The sequence below is a fragment of the Arachis hypogaea genome, chromosome 3, assembly GCF_003086295.3.
Source record: "Arachis hypogaea cultivar Tifrunner chromosome 3, arahy.Tifrunner.gnm2.J5K5, whole genome shotgun sequence".
In the NCBI taxonomy this organism is placed as follows: domain Eukaryota; kingdom Viridiplantae; phylum Streptophyta; class Magnoliopsida; order Fabales; family Fabaceae; genus Arachis; species Arachis hypogaea.
This window is the reverse complement of record NC_092038.1, coordinates 8109561-8136308: the sequence shown is the minus strand read 5'-3', so window position 1 is coordinate 8136308 and position 26748 is coordinate 8109561. Positions and strand designations below refer to the sequence as shown.

Below are 26748 nucleotides of genomic sequence, written 5' to 3'. Positions count from 1 at the left end.
ATAAAAATAAAAATCTTTGACTCGACATATTGACACACTCTGTCCCGTCAAAATCCGCCAATTTGATAGTGCAGATTTGGCAGATTTTTTGTATTTTGACGGACTCCAAATCTTAGTCCGATCTATTTTTTAACAGATTTAGTAGGTCGACCTAACCAATTCAATCCGTTTTGTAACTCCTAAAAATTACTATTAATTATTTGTTTGATTTAAATCAAGAGGTGATGTGGTGGATTTTATTGGGTTTTTGGTTGAACTAGCAGCTCTAATTCAACTGGATCCCGTATAATGTTAATAACTATGCTTTTATGGGCAAAGGCCTATTATTAGTGTATTTTATGTACGGTATTAAAAGACACATTCGCATGAAGTGTGATTGCTTGTTTGATACCATTTTACCGTCAATATATAGTATGAAGAAATTTTTAAGTGTATCAGATATATAAATATTTTAATAATTTTAATCGTTAATTTTAATTATAAAAGATATATATATAATATATTAATTAAAATTAATAATTAAAATTATTAAAATATCGATATTTTAGATATATATTTAAAAACTTTTTCATAATATATTACATTATTGTTCAACACGTCTCGACATTTGATATTTTATTAAAATAATAATGATTGACTAACAATTCATTGATTGAAGGTTTAAATTATCTACAAAATATAATTTTAAAATTAAGACAAATAAGATTTAGTTAACATTTAAGTACATGTTAAAATTATTATTAATAAATTTTAAAAAATATTTTATTTTAATAAATATAAAATAAAATATTAAAAACTAATTTTTATCTCTTTTTTAGAAAATAGATAATATCACTTTTATTTTAGTAATATAATTCTTTAAAAATTATATAAATATATAACATAAAAAATTATATGTGGAGTATGAATTAACTTTTAAATATATAAAATTTAAAATTTTAATATATCTATTAAAAAAATTTAAAATTTTATTAATAATATTTTTTTTTGAAAAATATTTGTGCTAAATCCAAGAAGCATAATAATTATAATCTCAACAACCAAATCCTTTTCCTCTGTGCCTTCAAATGTGGGGTTATGAAGATAGGTCCCCTCATGCTATTGAGTCAAAGTTTACAAAGATGGCATGCTAGAAAATAAAAAACTAGGCCTGTGTAAGGAACCACATTACACAGATTTATATAAAAAATAACCTGATTCCAATGTCATAGTACAGTGAGTTTGTGATGTGCATTGATGTGACAAGAAAAGCACAGAGAAAGTTATCACATCAACAATCTCCAATAAATCTCTGTACTGAACTCTACCTTAGGAATTTAGTTTCCCTGAAATAGCAAAGATTATTGGTCCTCAGAGAAAACATAATTGTTACTTATTTCTATGTTACACTCATAGTGTGTGTATGTGTGAGTGACGTAGAGTCTATTCATAGATTCATGTGCCACCACAACCACAACCATCATTCCCAAAGCTTTTCATAAAGATTGAATTTTTGCAAGCTAGCTACTATATCTATCTATGGCACTAGACAAGTGGCATCAATCACATTTTTTATTTGGTATGCAGAATAAAATTACACAAAAAGTTATAAACTTTTATTATTTATTTTTTTTGGTAATTGTTATTATGCAAATTCAAGATAAGGGTCCAAGGCTTATGTCATTTCATTTGGCTTATAGTTATATATAGTTTACAAAACCTTGAGTTACTAGCAGATAGATGAAGAGGGGCCACCATAACCATAACCATTACTGATGCGTTTTGCGAAGTGTGAATTGAAGACAAAGTGCAGGGTTTGGGGTAAGAAAAGAAAACTCCTTGTTTATGTTATTATTTGTTTCTTTGGTCAGAATTTACTGCTTTATTCATTCATTCATCATAGAAGAAAAAATGGGTTGTCCAAGTTTCTTTGCTTTTTGATGGATTTCATTAGTTTCCTCTTTTTAACATTTAGAATGGAAAAAAAAGAAAAATTGGACACAAATGTTCACTGGAACTGTCTTTCTTTCCATATGTTTTTCTTTTTTCTTTTTAATTTTTTTCATGGTTTTGTTGTAACCTTGTATGATCTCCTTTTTCTGTGAATATCTTTGTTTAAAACTGAGTTGTGTATTCTTGAAAACTCAGTTTCTGTGGTGTTGTCTCTCCAAGTGAAGACAAAATGAAGTCTATGGGAAGTTACACGTCTCACTCCACCCTTGAAGTCTTGACACATCACTTCTTTATGCACATTTCTAGAATTTTTTTTTTATTTTTTCACTCAACTTTTGAGTTCTTATAATATTTTTATATTCTCATGAGTAATAAAGAAATCAAAGCTTAATCCCCTTTGATAATAAGTTGACTATCAATAATTATCAAGTATTAATCATTTCTTAGCATTGCTCTTTGACTAAGGAGCAAGAACTGCTATTTCTTTTTTTTTTTTAAATATTTTAAACAACAGCAGATGAATTATGTTACATGAGATAGGAATGTTGTGTTTTGCAGCAGCTGGGAAGGCAGAAAGCTATGGAAGGTAGTAGTTCAAATAGTTTGGCCACAGGTATTTAATTAATTAATTAATGATAATTTCTTTTTTTTTTTTACAAATATTCTATTATTAGTTGGTCTAATGAAGGGTTTTATTTAATGTATATTTTCATTGTGATACGTAATATTATAAAATAGGAAGAAAGACATCAGAGTTGGAAGCATTGCAGAAAGAGCATGAAGAGAAAAACATGAAAATCCAAGAACTGAAGAGACAAATTGAAATGACAAAGAGTCGATTGGAAAAGAAGAGGAGGGAGCTAACAGAGGAGAAAATGGGAAGTTTCAATGCATTAAGCAAGAAATATAATACTCTCAGAGATGAGTACAATGCAATTTTAGCTCAGAAATCATCAAAGGAATCAAATTAACTATAATATTATATGCCACCCTTGAAAATCAGTTAGTAATATATTAACATGAACCAACTACTTTACAGTATTATAAATAAAGTTATGAATATATATATATATATATATATATATATATATATATATATATATATATATATATATATATATATATATGTGTGTCTAATTTAAGTTTAACATATGCTGCTTCTTACAGTTTCTTGTATGATAAAAGAGGGGTGTCAATGTTACCCCCTTTAATTTGGAAGCATTATTCTAATTGAAATATGGAATATATTTATATGGATGAGTAAAAACTAAAAAAACACACGGTGGTAATTATTTATTTAAATTTGAGATAAATATGACCAATATCATACACAAGAAAATAATTTAGGTTTAAAAAAAGACAAGAAAAAAAAAAAGGAAAACAGACTAAAAATTCTTTATAGACAGAGGAAGAACAGAGTGAGATGTGAAAAGGAACTCTTATGCCCGAAAATGTTTTTCACTTTTTTGGGTCTCAAGTTATTTGGGCTGCTCATAAAGCCAGCTGTATTTATTGGGCCCAATTGGAGGCCCAAAACTCATAAATGGCTCCTCATCTCTTTAATGATAAAACCCGATCCCAATTAAATAATTAGTAATTTTGCAACTATACAAAATACAATGATAATAAATGTTTGTTGTCTTCAAAAGAATATAAATAAAAATGAAGCAGTTTATTTGAGAAAATACGTAGGTGGTATCGTATTATTAGTGTCAAATTTTAAGTGATGGATATGGAAGATAGCAAACTAAATATTAAGAAAAAAAAGCATCCATAAAAATAACATAATAAATTATTACAAACATAAACACTATCTTTTATTGAATTATTCATTCAGATTGAAACTGATACATATTTGTATATTACATAGAGACAACTCATAATATTCTCCCTTTTTGCTTAGATTGCTAGGATCATCTAAACATTTATTTCCTAATATATATACATATGATGAAGACCTGATATATAATAATTAGTTCCCGTGAAAATGAAGTTCGTATTTGCGTGATTTATCAGCATGTAAAAGCCCAAAATGCCTCTCAGTTTCTGCACCTGGCTTCAGATTCTCATCCCACATAGCAAACAAATAAGTCTCTATAGGTTGATTGGGTCTCTTTGGGGTCCCAGTCCCACTCTTAACATGGTTAATCAAATTTTGATAGTAAGCACCTCCATTTTGAATTGAAGCTCCAACTCCACCAGAACTTGGCCAGCCACTCTCAGACACAACAATTTGTAAATTATTTGCACCTATTTTCTCCAAAGCAGCATACGTTGAATCCAGCATAGCATCAAACAAATTCTGGTACCCAACAGCATTGTTACCTTGTTGAGTAAAAAGAGCATATTCTAATGGTATATTTACTTGATCACTAGCATAAGCAAAATAGGAATATATATTAGCAAGAAGTGGTGACCCATTTGGGACTAAGAAATTAACAATTTGTTGCATGTAAGCAGTAGCAGCTTCACTGAAAGCTCCATCACTAGGTGGGTATGAATTTCCAAGTAGGCTTAAATCAATTGCAGTGGAGACTTTAATTTGACCTAAATTGGATGATGCAAGTGCATTATGAATGTTTTGCATGCCAGATAAAATGTATTGTGCTTCAACATCACCAGGGTGAATTTCATTACCAAGTGTGATGTATTTGAATCTGACGTCTTGTGAATAGGGTACAATATTTGTGTTGACCCAATCCTTTGCTGCATTAGGATCTGAAGAAATAGCTTGAAGAGATTCCTTTGCAACATCTGCTGTTAACTCTATGTTTGAACCTCTTAGAGCTTCCAAGGCTTCAGCATCAGGAAAGTATATACGTATCTTAGTGATTCCATTTGATTTGAATATATCAATGGTTTCTTTCTTTGATGGTAGATTGTTACCGTTCACTCCATAGCATATTCCTGGCTCAGGGGACTGTGCAGCTATCATATCAAATTAAATTAGAAGTTATTAGCGATTCCAAAAGAATGAATGGTATAACATAAATATAAGATAATTTACATTCAAACTTTACTTGAGAGTACACTTATTAACTGGAGTACTAATTTTATCAAAACTATTTAAATAAAAAATTTGTGAAAATTGAGTTATTGAATAAGCTGAATACTAATTGTATCAAAATTATTTTGTATCAATAGATCTAATTAAAAGAATTAAAACAAACAATAGTGATATAATTAATATATATATATATATATATATATATACATTAATAATATTGATAAAATTAATTTAAGCTTTATATTATTATAAATTACTCCATCAAATTATAAAATAAATAAACATAAATATCAATTCAATTATAAACCTATAAATTCCAGTCCAATGGACAATAAAAGTCCAAGAAAAAACATGAAAAGCATATTTACGGTGCTCTTTAAGAACATGTTACGAAAAGATTAGAGAGAATGATTTGTATCTTTGTTGGGTGAAAAATGTAATATAAAGCAAAAGTTATTTATAGGTGTTTTGATTCTGATTTCCAATTGAGTAGTTACGACCCGGTTACCCGGCTCCAGGTCAATACTGCGATTCAAATTGGTTTACTAATCATAAATTCCTAACAAATACAACATTTTTCTTATTTTAGTTAATAAGATAAAATAAGATAAGATAAGATAAGATAACAAATTCGAACTATATAAAGAAAGCTAAAGTTCTCTTACATATGTTTTACATTCCTAATATGACTTGAATGTTGAAATGGTACCACCCCACCACTCTAAAAACATATCTGATTTAAGTTACCACCCAAGCCAGCGAGTCAAATGTAATATATATAACTAATACGAATATCTTACTAATAAATATACGAATCTTCTAATGATTCTAATAATAATAATAATACCATATCAAAATGTAAAATAATCATAAACAATCACTAAATTTCTATATGTTTCAATGACTAAACTCCATATGAAACAATAATTAATTACAATATTAATACCAATATGGTATGCTTTATGGTGTGGATAAGATATTATTTAATTGCTAGTTATGACGTTGAGGCCATTTTGCATGTTTGTCAGTCTAAAATAAACAAAACATTATGATCAACATAACCTATTTTATCGACAACTTCTTATGCCCAATTTATTCCAAACAGCGAGTTTGCAATCCATTAGCTCCACTTGTTTAGACTTTCCTATGAAACTATCGTGAGAATAGTTCAAAGAGTAAACTGAGCAGAGGCAACTTGCATAGAGATGCAAAGAGAGATAAATGTAAAAAACAGAATCTGTTATTAGATTTTCTATTTGGATTCTTTACAATTGAGTTGAAACCTAGCTATTTATACACCCTAAGTGATTTCTAATACATTTATATTTTCTTCACCCCTTCAAACTAAAGGGATTTTTTGAAAACACCCTTGGCTTGGACATAAATTCATTGAATAAGGCAGCTGGTAGAGTTTTTGTAAAAATGTTAGCAATTTGTGTATGAGAGAGAATATAAACAACATAAAATTGGCCTTTAGAAACATGATCACGAAAAAAGTGGAGGTCCACTTCAAAATGCTTATTCATACGGTAAGAGATAGGATTCTTGGCTAGAAGTACAACTCTAAAATTGTCGTAGAATTGTAGATCATCGATCATCAATATCTGTGGCTCAGCCAGCATCTGCAAAGGCAAAGAGCAAAAAATTAGAACACTTTTGTCAATTGTATTTGATGTCGAGGCATCTTAGACTAGTTTCACAAGCCTTATTCTTTTGTTTTCATTAGATTTTTGCACTTTCTTGAGCTATAAGTAAGTATTTGGATAAAAATTGCATGCATCCCATGATTCAATAAAAATTGTTTATGTACTTTTCATAAGATTTTATGCAAATTTTGCTTGATGATTGAATGATGTAAATATCTTGTGATGAATTATAGTAAACTTTGATGCAAATGTTTGATTGATGATAGGTGGAAAAGAAGCTAAAGAAGAGAAAGCAAACAAGCAACAAAAAAAGGCCATGGAAAGAAGCAAAAGGAAGCAACATTGGTGGCCAAAGTTGGCTCACCAATGTTGCCTCAAACGTTGGTGAAGAGAAGGAGAAACCAACGTGGGAGCCAAGGTTGATGCTAAACAAGCGTTGGTTAGACAAGAGAGACGAGTTCATCCTTTTTTTTTCATTCAAGCACCAAACAAGAATAAAGGAAAAGCTAATCAAGGAAGTTAATGTCAAATCAAGCTAACCAAAGGCATGATAAGCAGAGTTAAAAAAAAGTTAAAGATAATTAATTTCTTTTAACATGCAAGTCAATTACTCCACATTTTCTCCTTCCCTCTAATTAAAGAGATAGTAATAGTAATATAAATGATATAAATAAAAAGATTGTGTAATATCACATTTTTAAGAAATATAATAAAAGTGAGACATATTAAATAATTGAATGGATTTCATAAAAGTGCACATACTCTTGACTTAAATGGCTTGTAAAATAGTGGTAACAATTATAAGAATAATATCAATAAAGAAAACGCAAAGACATCCAAGTACTCTCGGTAAAAGACCTTAAAAAAAATGAATTTGCACATATGAAAATTTGGATGATGAACATATTGTATGTATGTAAAAAAAGAAAAGAAATGAATAATGCCATAAAGATAACAGGGCATCATACAACAACATAGATGATAAATAATAAAATAGAACATGATGCATGTCAAACATATATAAAAAGCTAATAAAACATAATTTTCTATTATTTTTTAAATATATATATATTTTGAGAATGTCTCATGTGCATTTTGCTATGTTTTAAGTATGAGTAGGATGTTCTTAAACAATCTATGTTTTGACCTTTAACATATGCACATTTTGATCAAATAGTTATGGCAATAACCAATAAGTCTCAAACAAAAATATTTAGGGGTACATCAACCTTAACTATTAGATGATCACATATCACATGGAAAAGATTTCATTGTATAACACTAATTATAACTAAATGATAATAATAGAATATAGTCCTATGGGATCAAATGACTCTATACCAAAATGTAACACCCTAATGCTTTTAAATTGAGTTAAGCTTTATCTGGGTTATATTTAGTAGCTGATATTCAAAAATCTTGCAAAATTTTTCTTTTAAAACAAATATAAAATAATTTATATATAAAAATATTAAATAACTAGTTTTTATTAGAATAGTTACTAGTTGAAATATATAAGTAGATCTAAAAATTCTAACATGGAAAAACGGGGATGCTAAACTATGAAGGCATAACAATGACAAGTTTTACTCATACCAAATAATTATAACAAGAAACATCATAGTTACAATTTGCAATCACTCAATAAAATAAAACAAGACACACAGAAAGTCCTAATTCTCTTAATTTGTATAACTATGGCTAAAACAATCGTATATTCTTCCTTCTTAAGGTAAACGCTGTTTTGTATCTACGTTTTCAATAGCTTGCTCCCACTAGTGCACTTGTCCTTTCACCTCAACTGAGCAGTGTATTGCTTTGTACTGCATCGTTCCTAAAGATGGTACGGAGAGAGGGTGAGAAACAAAAGTTTCTCAATAGTTTATCTATATGGTGTCATCGTATCCATCCCCAGCCACTCCGAGTTTTAAAATAAAAACAGTGATTGATGCAATGTTGTTCAATTATTATTTTCAAAAGTCTTTGTTAGTCGGAGTGGTGTGACTTTTAGATACTTCTCATCTACTTATATTATGACATGTGTGATGCATACAAAATGCCTATAGCGTTAAAGCATGTAAACTCATAAACCTTAGTTTGATGTTCTCATCGGCCATAAAATAAGGCAAAATAAATAATAAATAAGAGAAGAATAGTAACATTGCTATAGATAAGTCAAACAGAATAGATCTGAATAAAATAAAGATCTTAAACAATATCATACATCATACAAAAAGGAACTTTGGATAAAAGAAGAATCTTTAAATGCAATAATAAACATAATCATAAATTAAAAAAGGATAAAAGAACAATCATGATCACACTTTTCATTGTACTTTTCATTACTTTTTCTCGTAACTTTTATGGAAGGTATTGAGCTCAAACCGGTATAAAAAGTGGGAGTCCCATTCCCTTACCGAAGGTTCTTATCCCAAAAGTTTTGTCGATCACCTTCCCTTATCGAAGGATCATCTCGATCGATCACCTTCCCTAACCGAAAGATCATATCGACATCTTGTCTTTGGGGGTCACCTTCCCTTACCAAAGGATCATTCCCTTAATTCAATTTACAATCAAAGTTATTTAGACATACACAAGAAAAGAGTTATATCAACAAAGATATCTTATTATATAAAATTAATGGGAGTTTCCTTTCCTTACCAAAGGTTCCCAAAAGTTTGCCGATCACCTTCCCTTACCGAACGATCATCTTAATTCGATCACCTTCCTTTATCGAAGGATCATCTCGATTATCTTGTCTTTGGGGGTCACCTTCCTTACCGAAGGATCATTCCCTCAGTTCTTTAATGCACATAAGATTGTTATTATAATGCATAATGCGTATGAAGGAAAGAGATATTATATCATATAATGCTAACATCTATATCCAAAAACATTTAACATATGACATATAAAATTAGCATAAAACCCTCTATCTCGAGTAAAGTTCCGATAGGTATTCCGATGCAAATAGATGCGGTTTGTTAGTGAAGGGAGACTTATTCCATAGCTAGACTTTGTGTATACTAGAATGTTTTGTATAAAAAAAGGGATAGAATGAGAAAGGACGGATTAAATAGCTCTTAGATATGTGAAGATTATGTTAGGAGGCATTTACGTGAATTCTTAAATCTGAATCGTCACTTTGTGAGCCCTATAACATTTTCTGCGTTTGGAATTTGGAAATAGCTATTAGATACAAATTTATAAAGAATTGAATTAGTTTTAAAAATAATTTTAAACCAAGTCAATCGAATAACCACAGCTTGAGATATTCTAGAAATACTGTTAGTATATTAGGCTGGCTGATAAGAGCGCAATTTTCTACTATGAACTTGTAACCGATTTATCTACCTAATTTAATTTGAATTTAATTTTATACTGAACTTATTCAACTTAAGGAATAGAGCTAGAATTTTTATCTTTTTATATAACTAAATATCATTCAAATCTAATAAATGTAGAATTAATTATGGCTATATTTTAAAAGGTTGTTTATTGTCGGTTAGAGATTTACTACCACTAGTGTTTTCATATGTTTAAATTTTAAATTCAAATCTTAAATCATTACCATTTTAATTAATTAATTAATTAATTAGTTATTAAAAAATGACTTGATTAAAAAAGTTGGGATGTTACACCTTTTCATTGGGTTAGGGAGCTTTGTTATAATTCAATGGATCAATAATAGTTTTCATTCTTCTTCTTCTTCCTTTTCTTTTGATTTTGCTAGAAAGCTTTTGATCTTCATCCAATTGGGTAGTTGTCTTGGAAGAGAAGCTATTCATAATTGGATCTCCTCTGAACTTTGGAAGAAGAATGAGAAGATCATGCTAGAAATGTTTTCTCATGTTGGATCGGATTGGGGTTTGGATGGATATAGTGATATATAATCCTACTAATACTTTGATTTGGAAATACATGTGGTATAATCAGTGACCACACTTCATCTCTTCCCATGAGCAATTAGATCAAGGAATTGGACAATTGTTCATGCTTAGAGAGATTGAATTGTCAAGAAATTGGGATTCAATCACCTAAAATTTTCAAGGAGATCAATAAATGCATTAATTGAGGAAGAGGTGAGAATGAACTTGATCCGGAAAATACAACATCTCCTAAGTCCAATGAACTCCCTATATCTGATCTTCCCATTCTCTTTACATTATGTTATTTACTTTTATGCTTAATCACTCCACTCCCATTTATTTTACTGCAATTTACTTATTGCCATTTATATTCAGCCATTTACTTTCCGTCATTTATATTCCTTGCAATTTACTTTTTTCGCCATTTAATTTTCTGCAATTCTAAATCCAAATCTGCTTAGTTCAACTAGAACACTTCTCTAATTAAAGTTGCTCAACCAATCAATTCATGTGGGATTCGACCTCACTCTATTGTGAGTTTTTACTTGACGACAATTCGGTATACTTGCCGAAGAAAATTCGTTGAGAGACAAGTTTTCGTGCATCACTATTCCATGATGTTTCATACCTGTTGTTAGATACCAAAGAATTCTCTTGACAGTTTCCAGTGGTGTTCATGTGGTTGGTGCATGAATTGACTAACCCGATTCTAAAATACTGAAGACCACCTACAATTAATCTGTACAATGTAAGATCTTCAAACAAATCAGTGCCTTGTAGAGTCAATTTTGAAGAAGGCATCATAGGAGTAGGCCTAGTATTAGAATTAGACATAGCAGCTTTATTTAGCAAGTCATTAATGTACTTAATTTGTGATATATGGAGATCACCATTAGATAAAAAATTAAATTCTGATCCCAGAAAATAACGTAAAGTTTCTAGATCCTTTAAAGAGAATAAGGAATGCAATTGATGGATAAGAGTTTGTATTTCATCATTATTGTCTCCTGTAATTACTATATCATCTACATAAGCTAATAAAAATATAGTAGAATGAGCAGTAAATCTAACAAATAATGATGAATCTGATTTAGTGTTATGAAAATCAAAATTGTGAAAAGTAGTGTGTAATTTATTAAACCAAGTACGAGGTGCTTGTTTTAAGCCATAGATGGCATTGTCTAATTTACTTACAAGAAAAGAATCTGTAGAGGTGGAAAGATGAGAATTCTGATTAGAGGTTTGAAAAATAGAAGTAGAGTTAGTTGGATTTAAACCAAGTGAGGTATTAGTAGTAGGAGGAAGGGAGGCATCTAATTCTGGAATATGAGGTATTAAATTGAGGGTATCTAATTCTGAGTTACATGAAATAGAAGAGTTAGTATAATTAATGCAATTATCAAACATAGTAGAATATGGAAACAAATTTTCATCAAAAACAACATTTCTGGCAACTATGATCTTTCCCTGTTTATTTTGACATTTAAAACCTCTTGATTGTGGAGCATAGCCTAAAAATAAGCATAATTCAAATCGATAATCCATTTTGTGTTTATCGAGAGGTCTGATGTAAGGATAGCAAGCACATCCAAAAATCTTTAACATAGAGTAATCAGGTATATTTCAAAAGGTGATTTCGATTTTAACAATTTTGCAAAAAGTCTGTTAGTTAAGAATGCAGCAATAAAAAACAGCATCTTCTCAATAACTAAATGGCATTTTTGTAGTAGCAAGGAGTGTCAGGCCCATCTCAGTGATGTGCTTATGCTTCCTCTCAATGACTCCTTGCTGAGGACAAGCTAGTCTATGAGATATACCAAGTGATTGTAACAAAGTTCTAAATTTAGAGGATAAAAATTCTCTAGCATTGTCAGTTTGAATAGATTTAATAAATTGACCAGTTTGTTTTTCCTTGACGCACTTGTATTGCTTAAAATTTTCAAAAACTTGTGTCTTGGAGGTTAACAAATATAGACAGCAATATCTTGTATGAGCATCATCAAACAAACTCGTATAATTCCTAAAGTCTGATCTTGATTGAGTTGGGGCAGGGCCTAGACATCAATAATTCAATATACACTAATTGGAGAGACAATTCCTACACTGTTTCAGAATTATAGAAAGGCAAAGTATGCATTTTTCTCTTGCAACAAGCTTCATACACAAAAGAATCATTATCATTTTTATTTGCATTGAAGGGAATTTTACAGTGAATAAGGATAGTTTAAACTATAGTAGATGAAGGGTGTCCAAGCCTCTCATGTCATAGATCAAGATTTGTCTTACATATAGCTAAAAAAGAATGAAAATCAGAATCATTGTGTAAAGGCCTATGAATCCTAAGACTGTCAAAATCATATGGACCATTCTTAAGCATTCCTTGAAGGAGAACTTGCTTGGATTTCTGAGATTTGATAAGACAGTGAAATGGGTGAAATTCAAAATAAACTCCATTATGTAGATAAAATTAAGAGACACTTATCAAGTTTTTAACAATTTTTTGTATATTAAATTCTTCAACACAAAAATATTTTTATTATCAGAATCAGATAGAAAAGATTTACCAACTTGATTTATACCAATACTTGAACCATTTGCAAGAAAGAGTTGATCAGGACCAGTGTATTATGATGTAGAAATCAAGCTCGAGCTAACATGAGTCAAATGGTGACTAGCTCCGGAATCTGCATATCAGGAAGCATCAAAAGCTGTAGAAGGAGTTACAAGGTAGGATTGTGGTTGATGGAAAGCAGCAGAAGGTGGAGGAGGTTTATTAGGTTGAAAATTAGAAGATGATGAAGGATTACTGGACTGATTGAAACCTTGATAGTTGGGATCAAACCGAAAATAAAGCAATTAAGAGCAACATGAGCTGGTCTGCCATAAACCTGGCAGAATTGTTGGTGCGAAATTCAAAGTCTACAAACTAACCGACAATTGCATCGGCTTGCACCAAATAATACCTCAGGTGAATGAGGGTCGATTCCATGAGGATTAATGTACGAAGAAACAATAGTCGAACGACCCACTTAGTCGGGCAAGCAAAAAATCATGTTTTATGGTTCAAAAACATTAAACAGTGATTCAAGAGTTCGGAAAGCAAACAATAAACGGGTTGTGAAAAATATGTGAGAGAACAGTTAAGGTTTCAGAGATATTTATTTTTCTGGATTTATATTTCTTACCAATTATTTTAATCATGCATGATTTATTTCATAGCAAACTGTAATAAACTAAACCCTAATTCCTCAATGAATTAGTTTCCTCTAAAATAATCAACCGCCAATTTCTTGGTTACTTAATATAGATTAGAGGGTTAGGTTCAATTCTAGTTTATTAGCTACAAAAATCCTAATTACCCACATATAAGAGGATTATATGTCACGTATTCTGTTAAGTCCAAGCAATTAGTGGTTTAGGAGAAATTTACTTTCAAGCTAGTATTCAAGTAAGATAACTTTTTCAAGAATCAATAAGAATTCATGTAGAATGAGAGTTATTTTCCAATATACTCAAATTCATGAGATGAAGAACGAAAGAAATTCTTGAAATTAAATCAATACATTAATTAAAATAGAGTGGCAATAGTATCAATCCATAGAATAAACATAGCTCCTAACCTTAACCAAGGAGGTTTAATTGCTCATGACTCAGAGAAAACTAGGATTTGAAAGTATGTAAAGTGCGAAATGAAGTCAAAGAGAAGAGATCGAAAGAGTCCAAAGGGCTAAATCTTTTTCATTTTATATCTAACCTAATTTTAATTTGAAAATAAAATAAATTAATAATTACTAAAGCCCAAAATATTGTGTTTGGGAATAGAAATACTTAGAACAAAATAAAATATAATAATTAAAAGAAAAATCCAACTAAAAATGCTCATTTGGGTGAGGTTGATCTGCATGATTGGCGCTAAACGCTAGAATCGACGTTTAGCTCCCCAGGTGGCAGTGGCTCCTAATTTGTTTCTGACTTCCTGGCACTAAACGTCAGGTTCGGTGTTTAGCGCCCTATGAGCCGGCGTTTAGCGCCTATGATGCAGAGGCTTAGCACGAATCACAAGGCTCCTGGAGCTAAACACTCAGGTCCGCGTTTAGCGTCAACTTGGCAGAATAGTTGCACATGTTCCAAAGCCCTTGGGCACTAAATGCTAGATGCAATGTTTAGCGCCAACTTAGCAGATTCAAAATTCTTCTCTTTTCTTGAACACGAATTCTGAAAAACCGAACCAAGCTTCACCTGAAATAATTAAAACACTAAAGCAACTCAAAGTAGCATCCAAATAGGCTTCAAACATTAAAATCAAATTAAAACTCAATAAATTCATATCTAAAATAAATAGAAAATAAAGAAAAGATGCTCACGCATCACAACACCAAACTTGAACTATTGCTTTTCCTCAAACAACTAAAAACAATATAGAACTGAGAAGTCAAGTTGACTAAGAATTGAGTTTTCACTTAAGCTCTTGTCCATTTACTGAGTGGGGTTAATGACACTGTGATTTTGAGTAGTTTTGGCATCTCACTATCCTTTGAAGCTCAAAAATGTCAATGTCCTTTAGAACTTGTACTCGGATGATATTATGGCTTCTCTTCTTCTTTAACCTTTGGTTAATCCTTGAATACAACTCTTTCTTATCTTTTCTTTGGTGCTTTATACCTTGAGCCTAGCCGTGACTCTAAATATTTTGTCTCAAACTTTATTTGACACAAAAATACCACATGCACTTGACTGGGGAACTCTTTGAGTTTTAATCTTTCTTTTTATTTCTTCAGTCAGTGGTGCTCAGAGCCTTTGGCATACTCTGTATTTGCACTTGGTTTCGACTCTTAATGCTCTGTCTCAAGGATTACTTGACACATTCACACCACAAGCATATGGTTAGGAAAACAACTCTTTGAGCTTTTAATCATATTTGACCTTCCTAGCCATTGATGCTCAGAGCCTTGGACCTTGCTTTTTATTCTCTTTTTGCTGTTTGTTTTGCTTCAAGGATCAATTTCTTGTACCTCAGGAATCAACACTCTTAACTTCAATGTCGATTATGCACTATTAAATTCATACATTCAGAATCACATATAATACCACCACATCAAAGTAAATAAGACAACTCAGAATATATGACTCAAGTCTCATACATTATACTACTTCTTTTGTTTTTCTTTTGATTTTTCAAGTTCAGTGAGTAATACATGAGATATTTTTTCAAAATAAGCATAAATTACTAAATTAATTAACTAAACTAGAAAAACTAAAGATACTACTAATCATGCAAAGGATTTAAATAGCTAGCAGAAAATAAGACATAATAATTAAAAAAATACAAAATAGAATAAATAGTAGATAAAGAAACTCAACCACATTCGTCTCGTCATGGTGGCCGCTCCCTCTTGGAAAACCTCTCCAAGATCCAAAATGATGCCTCGGCTCATTCATATCCCACCTTTAACTCTGTTTCTCCTCCACTAGCTGCTAGAGGAGAGCAGAGTGGCCCTCATGGTCCAACTTCAACTGATCAATGGAGGATGTCAGCTGCCCAATAGATGCTATCAACTGATCCTAGTGGAGGGAAGTAATATCCCTGAGGCATCTCAGGCTGCTCTGGCCGAGGAGGGAAATGGCGCCTGAGGCGGTGCTCGGGCTTACTCCTTCGCATACTCCATACCCCTCCTAGTGATCGGCCTGTCGACGTCAATAAGGGTGTCTCGATCAATGCAGACTCGAGCGGCCTCACATAGACAGAAGATAAGGCAGAAAAAAGCCAATCTAGCAGAAGTGGAGGCTTTCGCAGCTATGCTGTATAACTCTTGAGGGATTACACGATACACCTCCACTTGTTTGGACTTTCCTATGAAATTATTGTGAGAATAGTTCAAAGAGTATAACTTAGTAGAGGCACTTCATAGAGAACAAAGATGCAAAGAGAGATAATTTAGAAAACATCCTAGCTATTTATATACCTTAAGTGACTTCTAATACATTTGTATTTTCTACACCCCCTCAACTAAAGGGGGTTTTTGAAAACATCCTTAGTTCGAACATAAATTCATTGAACAAGGTAGCTAGTAGAGCTTTTGTAAAAATATCAGTAATTTGTACATGAGAAGGAATATGAACAACATAAAACTGGCTTTTAGAAACACGATCACGAATAAAGTGGAGGTCCACGTCAAAATACTTACTCCTACTATGAAGGACAGGATTCTCGGCTAGAAGTACAACTCCAATCCAAGATTGTCGTAGAAGATGGTGGATTCAATGGGTGAGTGAAGTCAAATTTCTTCAAGAAGCATCTAAATGTTATCGTGCACTAAAATCGTCTTTGAGATTCCATTTGCACCAATTACTTTTCTAAGATTGACAAAAGTGCACCATGTTAGTCCCTGACCATTTTTCGTTAACGGCGTGATGACTTGGTTTGATGATTTGAACTGTTAGTGACACGTGTCACTCTATGGTTTATCCTCGTGTAATGGTATAATGATGTGTTGACCAGTGATACATGGCTTGTTGATGTGGATGGTTGTACCATGTGTCACAATACTATTTGGCCACGTGTCAGTTTGTGTCATATATCACAATAGTATTCGTCCACATGTCATCCACTATGTCATCATTGTAGATGTACCAAATTAGCATGATTAATCAAATTCTTATAATAAGTTCCTACATTTTGATCACTAGCTCCAACACCTTGTGATGGCCAACCACTCTCAGACACAACAATCTTCAAATTAGGTGCATTCACTTTCCCGAAAAAATTTTCATTGAATTTGCTTGAATTATATATTGTGGAACCTGTTTTTGAGCTAAGAACACATAAACTTGTGAGTTTTTGAGTCTAATTATGTGGTTACATCATATAACTACTATTTTCCTTCTTGTGTGTATTATTCTCTTTCTATAATTGTAGTATTTGATTTGTTTGATTTTTTATGTCCATTATTTGGTATATGAATGCATTTATATGATTCAGGCCTTTATTTCATTGAAGCTCACTTACCCAAATGGCCTTACCATTTTATCTACTATTACTAACCAATTTTGACCTTATTTTAGTTCTCTTTTATTCTTAATTTTAGCACATCACCACCCCTAAGTGAAAAATAATAAATGTCCCTTGTTTGGATCTTTGATTAGCTTAGACTAGTGAGCGTGTGTATCATTCAAGTGTGAGAAAGCTTGGGAACATTGGTTGAGATAAAAGTGTATTTTTTGTATTTTCATTGAAAATTTTGAGAATTGGGTACATACTCATGCATTAAATGTTTAAACCATATGCGTTGATACTTTTGTATATATTTTATTGTGAAAAAAAGAAAAAAATAAAATAAAAAAAAGGAAAAGAAAAAGAAAAAAAGAAAAAAGAAAGCAATAAAAAGGGGACAAAATATCCCAAAGTAAAGTAATAATAACAATGCATATGTGTTATGGTTGAAAAGAATGCATGAGTGTGTGAAAAAGTGAAGAATGGGTAGTTAGGTTGTATTAGAATTGTATAGGTTGTTATATCTGTTTGGTAAGAGCTTAGGTTAATCAAAGATTCAAAATTCAAGCTCACTTAATAACCATATATATCCTTACCTTGACCCTATCCCCATTACAACCTATGGATAAGTCCTCGTGATATTTGTATGTATACATTGAATAATTGTTGATTGTTAGATGAAAAACAAATTTTAGAAAGCATGATTAGAGGAGAATTGAGTGAATCAACCCCATACACTTGAGTGACTAGAGCGTATACACATCCGATGAGGGGTTCGATTGCTCAATTACATGCTTTCACCCATGATCATCACTTATCTTGAAAGTTTGTAAACTCCTTTCAATAACTCAATTCAATTATGGATTTGATTGATTGTGATTGCTTTAGCCCTTATGTTTATACATGCTTTCTTGGGAATTCTCTTATTTTGACCAAGTACTTGCATGCATGTAGATAGGTTCCATATAGATAGTTTACTTGCATTGAATAAATGTTGATACCCCTTCTTGTATCTTTCTTGGTTTAGTATGAGGACATGCTTGGTTTAAGTGTGGGGAGGTTGACAAACCCCATCTTTAGGGTTTATCTTGTGTTGAATTTAGAGGGTTTTATCAACTTTTCTCACATTTATTCAATGAAATAGTATGGTTTTGTGAATTTTTCCTAATTTGTGCTTAAGAGTGAAAACATGCTTTTTAGGCACTTAATTTGCTTATTTTAATTCTCTTTAATTCTATTCGATGCCTTGATGTGTTTGATAGTAATTTCAGGCTTAAGAGGCAAGGATTGGATTCAAGAAGTGAAAAAAAAGCATGCAAAGTGGAGAATTCATGAAGAAATGAGGATTTGGTGTCATGACGACGTGTACGCGTGCATGACGTTTGTCACGTGACCTCATTAAACAAAATACGCTGGGGGCAATTTCTGAGCTCTTTCAGCCCAAATCCAACTCATTTATGAAGTATTAGAGGCCAAATTCAAGAAGGATGAAGGGGGAGCAATTAGATTAGGTTAGAAACATATTTTAGGGTAGTTTTCTAGAGAGAGAAGCTCCCTCTTCTCTCTAGAATATAATTAAGGTAGATTTAGGTTAATCTCTCTTAGATTTAGGGTTTAATTCTTGTTTTCAATTAGTTTTCCTTGCATTCTCTTGTTCTTACATTTTTATTCTCTTAGTTTACATTGTTAATTTTCCTTTTGTCATTTTTATGTTATGAACTCTTATTGATTTCAATTTCTTTTAATGCAATTTGATGTTTTGTGTTTCCTTGTTGCTTAATTGAGTTGTTACTATTATTTTCTTGCATTTGGTAGTTCTAGATTTTATTATTTCTTGCAATTTAATATGCTTTTCTTTTTATGCACGGTTAGTTTTAGAGTAGATTTTGAGCATTTTTGGCTTGGAAAGAGGAGCTTGGTAATCTTGAGTCATTAATACCCAATTTGAATTGGTGATCTAGGGTTGTTAGTTAATCTTGTTTCCATTAAAATTACTTATGGATTGGGGTTAACTAGGCATATTTGACTTTCTTCCGATGTGAAGATAACATAATAGGTTTATCTCTTGTTAATTATTGTGTTATAATTAATGATTAGGATAGAAAACATTGATTCTCAATCCTTGCCATGAATGCCTCTTTAGCATTTATTATCTTTAGTTGTTTGATTTACTTTGTTGTCATTTAAATTCTTGTCTTCTTACTTGTAAACCATCCCCCTTGAACCCATAGTTATCAAACCTGGCTCGACCCAGACGGTTCAACCGGAAACCTGGTCACCTGGTCGGACCGAGCCACTCGTTGAACCATTCACGCAATAGACCCGGTCGAACCCGGTTTGACCCGACGGATTTCATGCGAACCCGGTGACCAACCCGGTCCGGGTCATGTTTATTATATTTTTTTATTTTTTCTTCCCTGAAACGACATCGTTTCAGACCCACCCCACCTCCTCTTTGAATGAACCCTAACTCCCTGGCATCTCAGAGTGGAACTACCCCCTCTGAAGCCCTCGTCTCTCTGTCTCTACTCTCTCGAGCTCGGCGTCGGCAGCGGGCAGTCCCTCACCCTCACCTGGTCACTCTCTTGAGCTCTGCGCCAGCATCCCCTCACCCTCACCTCATCACTCTCTCGATCTCAACGTCGACAACTAGGGGTGTTCAAAACCGATCCGGACCGAACTAAACCGATGAACCGAATCGAAAAATCGAGAACCGAACAAACCGAAAACCGAAAAAACAAAAAAAAATTGTTTTGCTATTTTCTCTATGGTTCGGTTTGGTTTTCAGTTTATGTTGGTAATTTGGTCTTGCTTGTTATTGATTTCTTGTTCAGTTTAGGGTTATCAGTTTACTGTTTAGTTTTTGTTCACTTTATTCTTGATAATTTGGTATTACTGGAATGCTGGTTAATGGTTTATTGTTCAGTTTATGTTGGTAATTTGGTCTTCCTTGTTATGGATTTCTTATTCAATTTAGGGCCATCAGTTTATTGTTCAGATTTTGTTCACTTTATTCTTGATCATTGCTGTTTATTGATTTATTGCTGACTTGGTAATTTGGTATTGTTGCTGTCTTGTTGGTTATTGATTCATTACTGGTTATTGATTTATTGTTGTGAGTTGGTTAATTTGGTTAAGAGAACTTCTAGGCAGTGGTGAACATTGTTGTTATGGGCAATTTTTGGTAGTGATACATTGTTGCGCTATCTATAATGATGAACATTATGACTTGTTTAACTTTCATTTATTTTTTCTGCCTTTATTTTGCATGTGCAGGTTTGGGGCTGATGTGATGAAAGTAGTTGCATCTTGGACAAAAGTCTTGTGCGTTGACATCTCTCAAGGCTGCATACCAAATCATGTTGATGATGTCAAAGCTGAAGCTAGTGAATTAGGAAATAAAGTTTTGTCTAGTTGGAGTGTAATTGACATTGGGACAGGCAATGGTTTGCTTCTCCAAGAATTAGCTAAACAAGGGTATGGTATTTCTTAGGATGTTCTGCACTTTTAGTAATATATGCTGTATAATTCTTTTATATAAAAAAAAGAGAAAAGAAAGACTTTGTAAAAGTTAGCAAATTTCTGAATTACTATTTATTATAACAAAATGTGTATTGTTGGAAATCGGAAGGCATGTGAATATTGTGCCATATAAATTTGTTCATACACAAATATATTTAATTGCTAATTAAATGAGAGTTCTATAGCATCAAAAGCAAGGTGTGAATATGTGAAAATCATGAAAAACAAAGATATATTCAAGTAAACAAAGAAAGTTGCTACATAAAGGTGGCATGGAAATGTATATACTATTATATGCTTTTTTTTGAAGGAAGGTACACTTATAAGTACTTGGAAGTTCTGTCTATTGGTTTCTGAGAGATATCTGGTTTTTTTTGTGTTGCATTGCATGTGTTATTAATCTTACTCTTGCTACCTTTCCAGGTTCTCTGATTTGACTGGTACGGATTATAGTGAAGGGGCCATCACTCATTAGCCTTGCCCAAAGCGTTGCTAATCGTGATGTATTTTTGTTAATTGATTCAAAAACCGAAAAAATTGAACCAAACCAAACCGATTTTAATTGGTTTGGTTTGGTTCGGATGGCTTCGATAAAAAAATCGAACCAAACCAAACCGCAGTTTAATTACACTATTGGATCAGATGACTTTTCCCTAAAAAATGGAACCAAACCGCACCGCGAACACCTCTACCGGCAACCCCTCACCCTCACCTCGTCTCTCCCTTCATCGTCAGTTCGTCACTCCCTCGGCGTTGTCAACTCGTCACTTTCAGTCTCTGGGTCTCTCACCTCATCGCTCTCTCGATCTCTCACCGTGAGTCTGTGACCCTGCATTCGCTTCGTTGAAACCAGTGAAGCAGTATCTGCTCCCTCTAGTGGTGGTGGTCGTCGTCTTCTCTACCAGGCGAGCTCCAGTTTTCGACCCTATTCTTTCTCTAGTTCAATGTTGATTTCGGTGAATCTGGTGGTTGTTGAAAATGAATTTTTGCTGTTTTATTTAGTTTTTAGAGTTGTTGCTGTTATTTCTCTGGTTTGATGCTAATTTTGGTGAACCTGAGCAAATTTTAGAGTTGTTGCTATTTTTTCTGTTTGTTGAATGTTGGTTTTTTTTTAGAGTTGTTGTTGCTGTTCTTTCTCTGATTCGATGCTAATTTTGGTGAATCTGAGCAAATTTTAGAGTTGTTGCTGTTCTTTCGATTTGTTAAATGTTAGTTTTTTAGAGTTGTTGCTACTGTTCTTTCGCTGATTCGATGTTAATTTTGGTGAACCTGAGCAAATTTTAGAGTTTTTGCTATTCTTTCTGTTTGTTGAATGTTGATTTTTTAGAGTTGTTGTTGCTGTTCTTTCTGTTCTTTCTCTGGTTTGATGTAAATTTTGGTTAGAATTATTGTTGAATCTGGCAATTGTTGCTGTTGTATGATTTTTTAGAGTTTTTGTTGAACCTGAGAAAATTTTAGTGAACTTTGATTGAATAGTTAAATTCATTGTTGATTATCATTAGTGAACTTTGGTGGTTGTTGATTATCATTAGTTGTTGTGTGTTGCTGTGTTTCTTTTGCTCGAATGGAAATGCTTTCTAATTAGCCATTGTACCTAAGATTGCGAGAAGTCCTTCCTCTTCTTTGGAGCTTGTTCTTGGTCCCCAGGGATAAGTTCTACTGGTTTATCGGGGAAGCTCTTGTTTTTCTTTCGGGAGTTGGTTGGTGGCATGGACACCTAGCCCTTTCTTATTTTTAGTATTTGTGACAATCATAGAGTTTATAATAATAGAGAGAAGATTAATCCTGCTTGGGGTCATTGTAAACAAATTGTGGATTTACCGATTATGTTATCTTTCACTCGTCTTTGTTAATTTAAATTAAAACAGTATTTTGTATTAAAGACTAATATGTTATCTTCTTTTACATCATTAGTTATGTTTAAAAATTGATATTGAATTATTAATGTTTGTAAAGATTTATATTTTAATTTTTAAGACATTATTTTAATTTTATTCATAAAATCTTAATATTTTTTAGTTATGAACGGGTTAACCGGATGAATCAGTGATCCATCGGTTGAACCAGTAACTCGGTGACCCGGTCGTATGACCGGGTTGATTACCGGTTCGGTTCTGATAACTATACTTGAACCTCATAACTGATAACATGTATACCTCACTGTAATTCCTTTGAGAGACGATCTGAGATCTAATACTCTCGGTTATTATTATTGGTTTGCACTTGTGACAAACAAATTAAACTTTGATTGAGGGTTAATTGTTGGTTTGGATCTATACTTTAACAAAATTATTTTGTGAAAATTCCTAACCTACGATTTCTCTCTCGTCATGGGTCTTATGGTTATTAACATTTTTATGCAAGTGTTCGAAAATTCGAATCACACCTTATATATGCAGCAACTAATTGACCAGCGTAAAAAATTTTATGCAACTTTACAAAATACAATCATAATAAGTTATGAAAAGAGTTTGTTGTTTTCAAAAAAATAAAAATGAAGCACTTTATTTGAGAAAATACATAGGTGGTACCATATTAAAAGTGTCAAATTTTTAGTGATGGATATGGAAGATAGCAAACTAAATATTAAAAAAAAAATAGCATCCATAAAAATAGCATCATAAATTATTACAAACATAAACATTATCCTTTATTGAATTATTCATTCAGATTGAAACGGAGGATCACCTAAACATTTATTAAAGGGATGAAAGTGGAACTATTATTAGGTATTAGTAGTACTAATAATTAGTTCACTTGAAATTAAGGTTGAATTTGCCTGATTTATCAGCATGATAAAGACCAAAATGCCTCTCAGTTTCTGCACCTGGCTTCTGATTCTCATCGTACATAGCAAACAAATAAGTCTCTATAGGTCCATTGGGTCTCTTTGGGGTCCCAGTCCCACCCTTAACATGATTAATCAAATTTTGATAGTAAGTACCTGCATTTTGAATTGAAGCTCCAACTCCCCCAAAACTTGGCCAGCCACTCTCAGACACAACAATTTGCAAATTATTTGCACCTATTTTCTCCAAAGCAGCATACGTTGAATCCAGCATAGCATCAAATAAATTCTGGTACCCAACATCATTCTTACCTTGTTGAGTAAAAAGAGCATATTCTAATGGTATATCTTTTTTATTATTAGCATAAGCAAAATAGGAATATATATTAGCAAGAAGTGGTGACCCATTTGGCACCAAGAAATTAATAGTTTTTTGCATGTAAGCATTAGCAGCGTCACTGAAAGCTCCATCACTAGGTGGGTATGATTTTCCAAGTAGGCTTGAATCAATTGCAGTGGACGCTTTAATTTGGCCTAAATTGGATGATGCAAGTGCATCATGAATGTTTTGCATGCCGGAAAAAACGTATTGTGCTTCAACATCACCAGGGTGAATTTCATTGCCAACCGTGATGTATCTGAATTTGATATTTTTTGAATAGGGTACAATATTTGTGTTGATCCAATCCTTTGCTGCATTAGGATCAGAAGAAATAGCTTGAAGAGATTCCTTTGCAACATCTACTATTAACTCTATGTTTGAACCTTTTAGGGCTTCAAAGACTTCGGTGGAAAGTATATACGCATCCTAGTGATTCCATTTGATTTGTATAAATCAATGGTTTCTTTCTTTGATGGTAAGTTGCCAGGAATCATTCCATAACATACTCCAGGGGATTGTGCAGCTACCATATCAAATTAAATTAGAAATTATTAGTGATTCCAAAAGAATGAATAATATAACATAAATATAGGATAATTTACATTAAACCTTACTTGATAGTACACTAATTAACTGGAGTACTAATTGTATCAAAATCATTTAAATAAAAAACCTTGTGAACATCGAGTTATTGAATAAGTGGAATACTAATTATATCAAAATTATTTTGCATCTATGGATCTAGTTAGAAAAAAAATAAAACAAACAATAGTGATATAATTAATATATAGTACATATATAGGGGCAGAGCCTCTCATATGATAAAGGGGACAATGACCCTGAATTTTAGATTTTTTTTTCATAAATTATGTATAAATTTTGGTTTAGTTTTTTCTTTAATTTTTTTTAATCTCTTTGTATTGAAAAATTAAACTTTGGTCCCTCTCCAAATTTCATTCTAGCTCCGCCCTACATATATATACATTAATAATATTGATAAAATTAGTTTAAGCTTCGTATTATTATAAAGACAATTGATGAAAAATATTTAAATACATAAATAACATAAAAAATATTATTAAATAGATAAATGTAAATATCAATTTAATTATAAACTTGTAAATTCCAATTCAATGGACAATAAAAATCCAAGGAAAATCATGAAAAGCATTGTTACGTTACTCTTAAAGAACATATGAATTATGAAAAGACTAGAGAGAATGGTTTGTATCTTTGTTGCGTGGAAATGGAATATAAAACAACTTAGTTATAGACAATAAAAAAAATAAATAAATACGTAATATATAATTACTAAGAACATAGTTAGCAGAACCGAACCGGACCGGACCGACTAGTTCGACCGAAAAACTGATGAACCGGATCTAGTACTGGTCCAATTTGATATTTGGACCGTACAAGGTATAAAACCGAAACGAATCGATCAAACTCGGAGTAAACCGGTGAGAACCGGTCAAACTCGGTAAGACCGGTCTGATCGAACCGTTTGAAAGGCAAATTATCCAAAATGTGTGATATGGGGTTTGAACCTCTGTCTACTGGAAGATAGAAACCTCTCCTTGCCGCTGAGCTGTGTTGATTTTCATTAATATATATGCAAATTATAATATATACAGATATCTTCCATCAAATAGTTTACTTTTATTTATTTTATTTTAATTTTAGTTATAAACTCACTCATTTTTAAATTAATTATATTTTTATTTAACAATAATTATAAACTCACTTATTTTTTATTTTCATAATTATATAATATATTAATATTATTTTTAATGAATACATATAGCAATTTTTTATTTTACTTATATTCAATTAATTTTAATTTTAAAGTCACTCATTTTTAAATCAATTATATTTTATTTAACTATAAATTTTATTAATATATATATATATATATATTAAAAAGATAAAAAAATTATTAACCATAATTTATTTTTTCTTTTTATGATTATATGATATCTATTAATATTATTTTTTCAATAAATAATTGTAGCATATAATAATAGGTAAAGACTCACATGCAATTATCTTTGTATGAAGTTAATAATTGAAAATCGTTAGATGATATTTAGTTAAACTTGTCAAATCATCTAACTGTTTTTAAATACCAACTTCACATGAAAATTAACTGTATGTAAGTTTTTATTTATAATAATACAATAATACAATAAATATAAATTAATTAATAAAGTATTAAAATTTAAAAATAATTATTATTTTTATAAAAACAAAATAAAAGTACTTATAATAAAGAAAAATAATTAAATTTTACATAATTACTTAATTATACCGGGTTAACCGGTTCGACCAGTAACCCACCGGTTGAACCAGTAATCTAGTAATCCAGTGACCTTACCGGTTCGATCACCGGTTCGGTTCTGACAACTATGACTAAGAATATTATAATAATAATAATAATAATAATAATAATAATAATAATAATAATAATAATAATAATAATAATAATAATAACAACATATCAAAATATAAAATATTCATAAACATTCACTAAATTTCTATTTTATTTTAAATGACTAAACTTCATATAAAACAATAATTAATTACAATATTAATACCAGGATGGCAGGATTGT

General features: G+C 31.6%; 1 protein-coding gene, 1 long non-coding RNA gene and 1 pseudogene across 2 annotated transcripts; 1 reads left to right on the top strand and 2 right to left on the bottom strand.

Annotated features, from left to right (window-relative positions):
* The first annotated feature begins 1666 nt into the window (after nucleotides 1-1666).
* LOC112769450 (uncharacterized) lies at nucleotides 1667-3147 on the top strand. The gene is made up of 3 exons (XR_003186541.2): nucleotides 1667-1800; nucleotides 2491-2545; nucleotides 2671-3147. It is a non-coding gene; the product is annotated as an uncharacterized lncRNA (long non-coding RNA).
* A 757-nt stretch (nucleotides 3148-3904) lies between these two features.
* Nucleotides 3905-5301, bottom strand: LOC112772444 (glucan endo-1,3-beta-glucosidase-like). The gene is made up of 2 exons (XM_025817388.1): nucleotides 5247-5301; nucleotides 3905-4860 (listed from the first exon to the last, which is right to left on the bottom strand). The coding sequence occupies exons 1-2, from the start codon at nucleotides 5299-5301 to the stop codon at nucleotides 3905-3907; spliced, it is 1011 nt and encodes a 336-aa protein (XP_025673173.1).
* An 18419-nt stretch (nucleotides 5302-23720) lies between these two features.
* On the bottom strand, nucleotides 23721-25417 carry LOC112772434 (glucan endo-1,3-beta-glucosidase-like; annotated as a pseudogene).
* Between the last annotated feature and the right edge of the window lie 1331 nt (nucleotides 25418-26748).

Coding starts and splice junctions, on each gene's coding strand:
- LOC112772444 (XM_025817388.1), bottom strand. CDS start 5,301: ATGCTTTTCATGTTTTTTCTTGGACTTTTATTGTCCATTGGACTGGAA. Junction 4,861..5,246: donor CATTGGACTGGAATTTATAG/GTTTATAATTGA, acceptor TTGATATGATAG/CTGCACAGTCCCCTGAGCCA.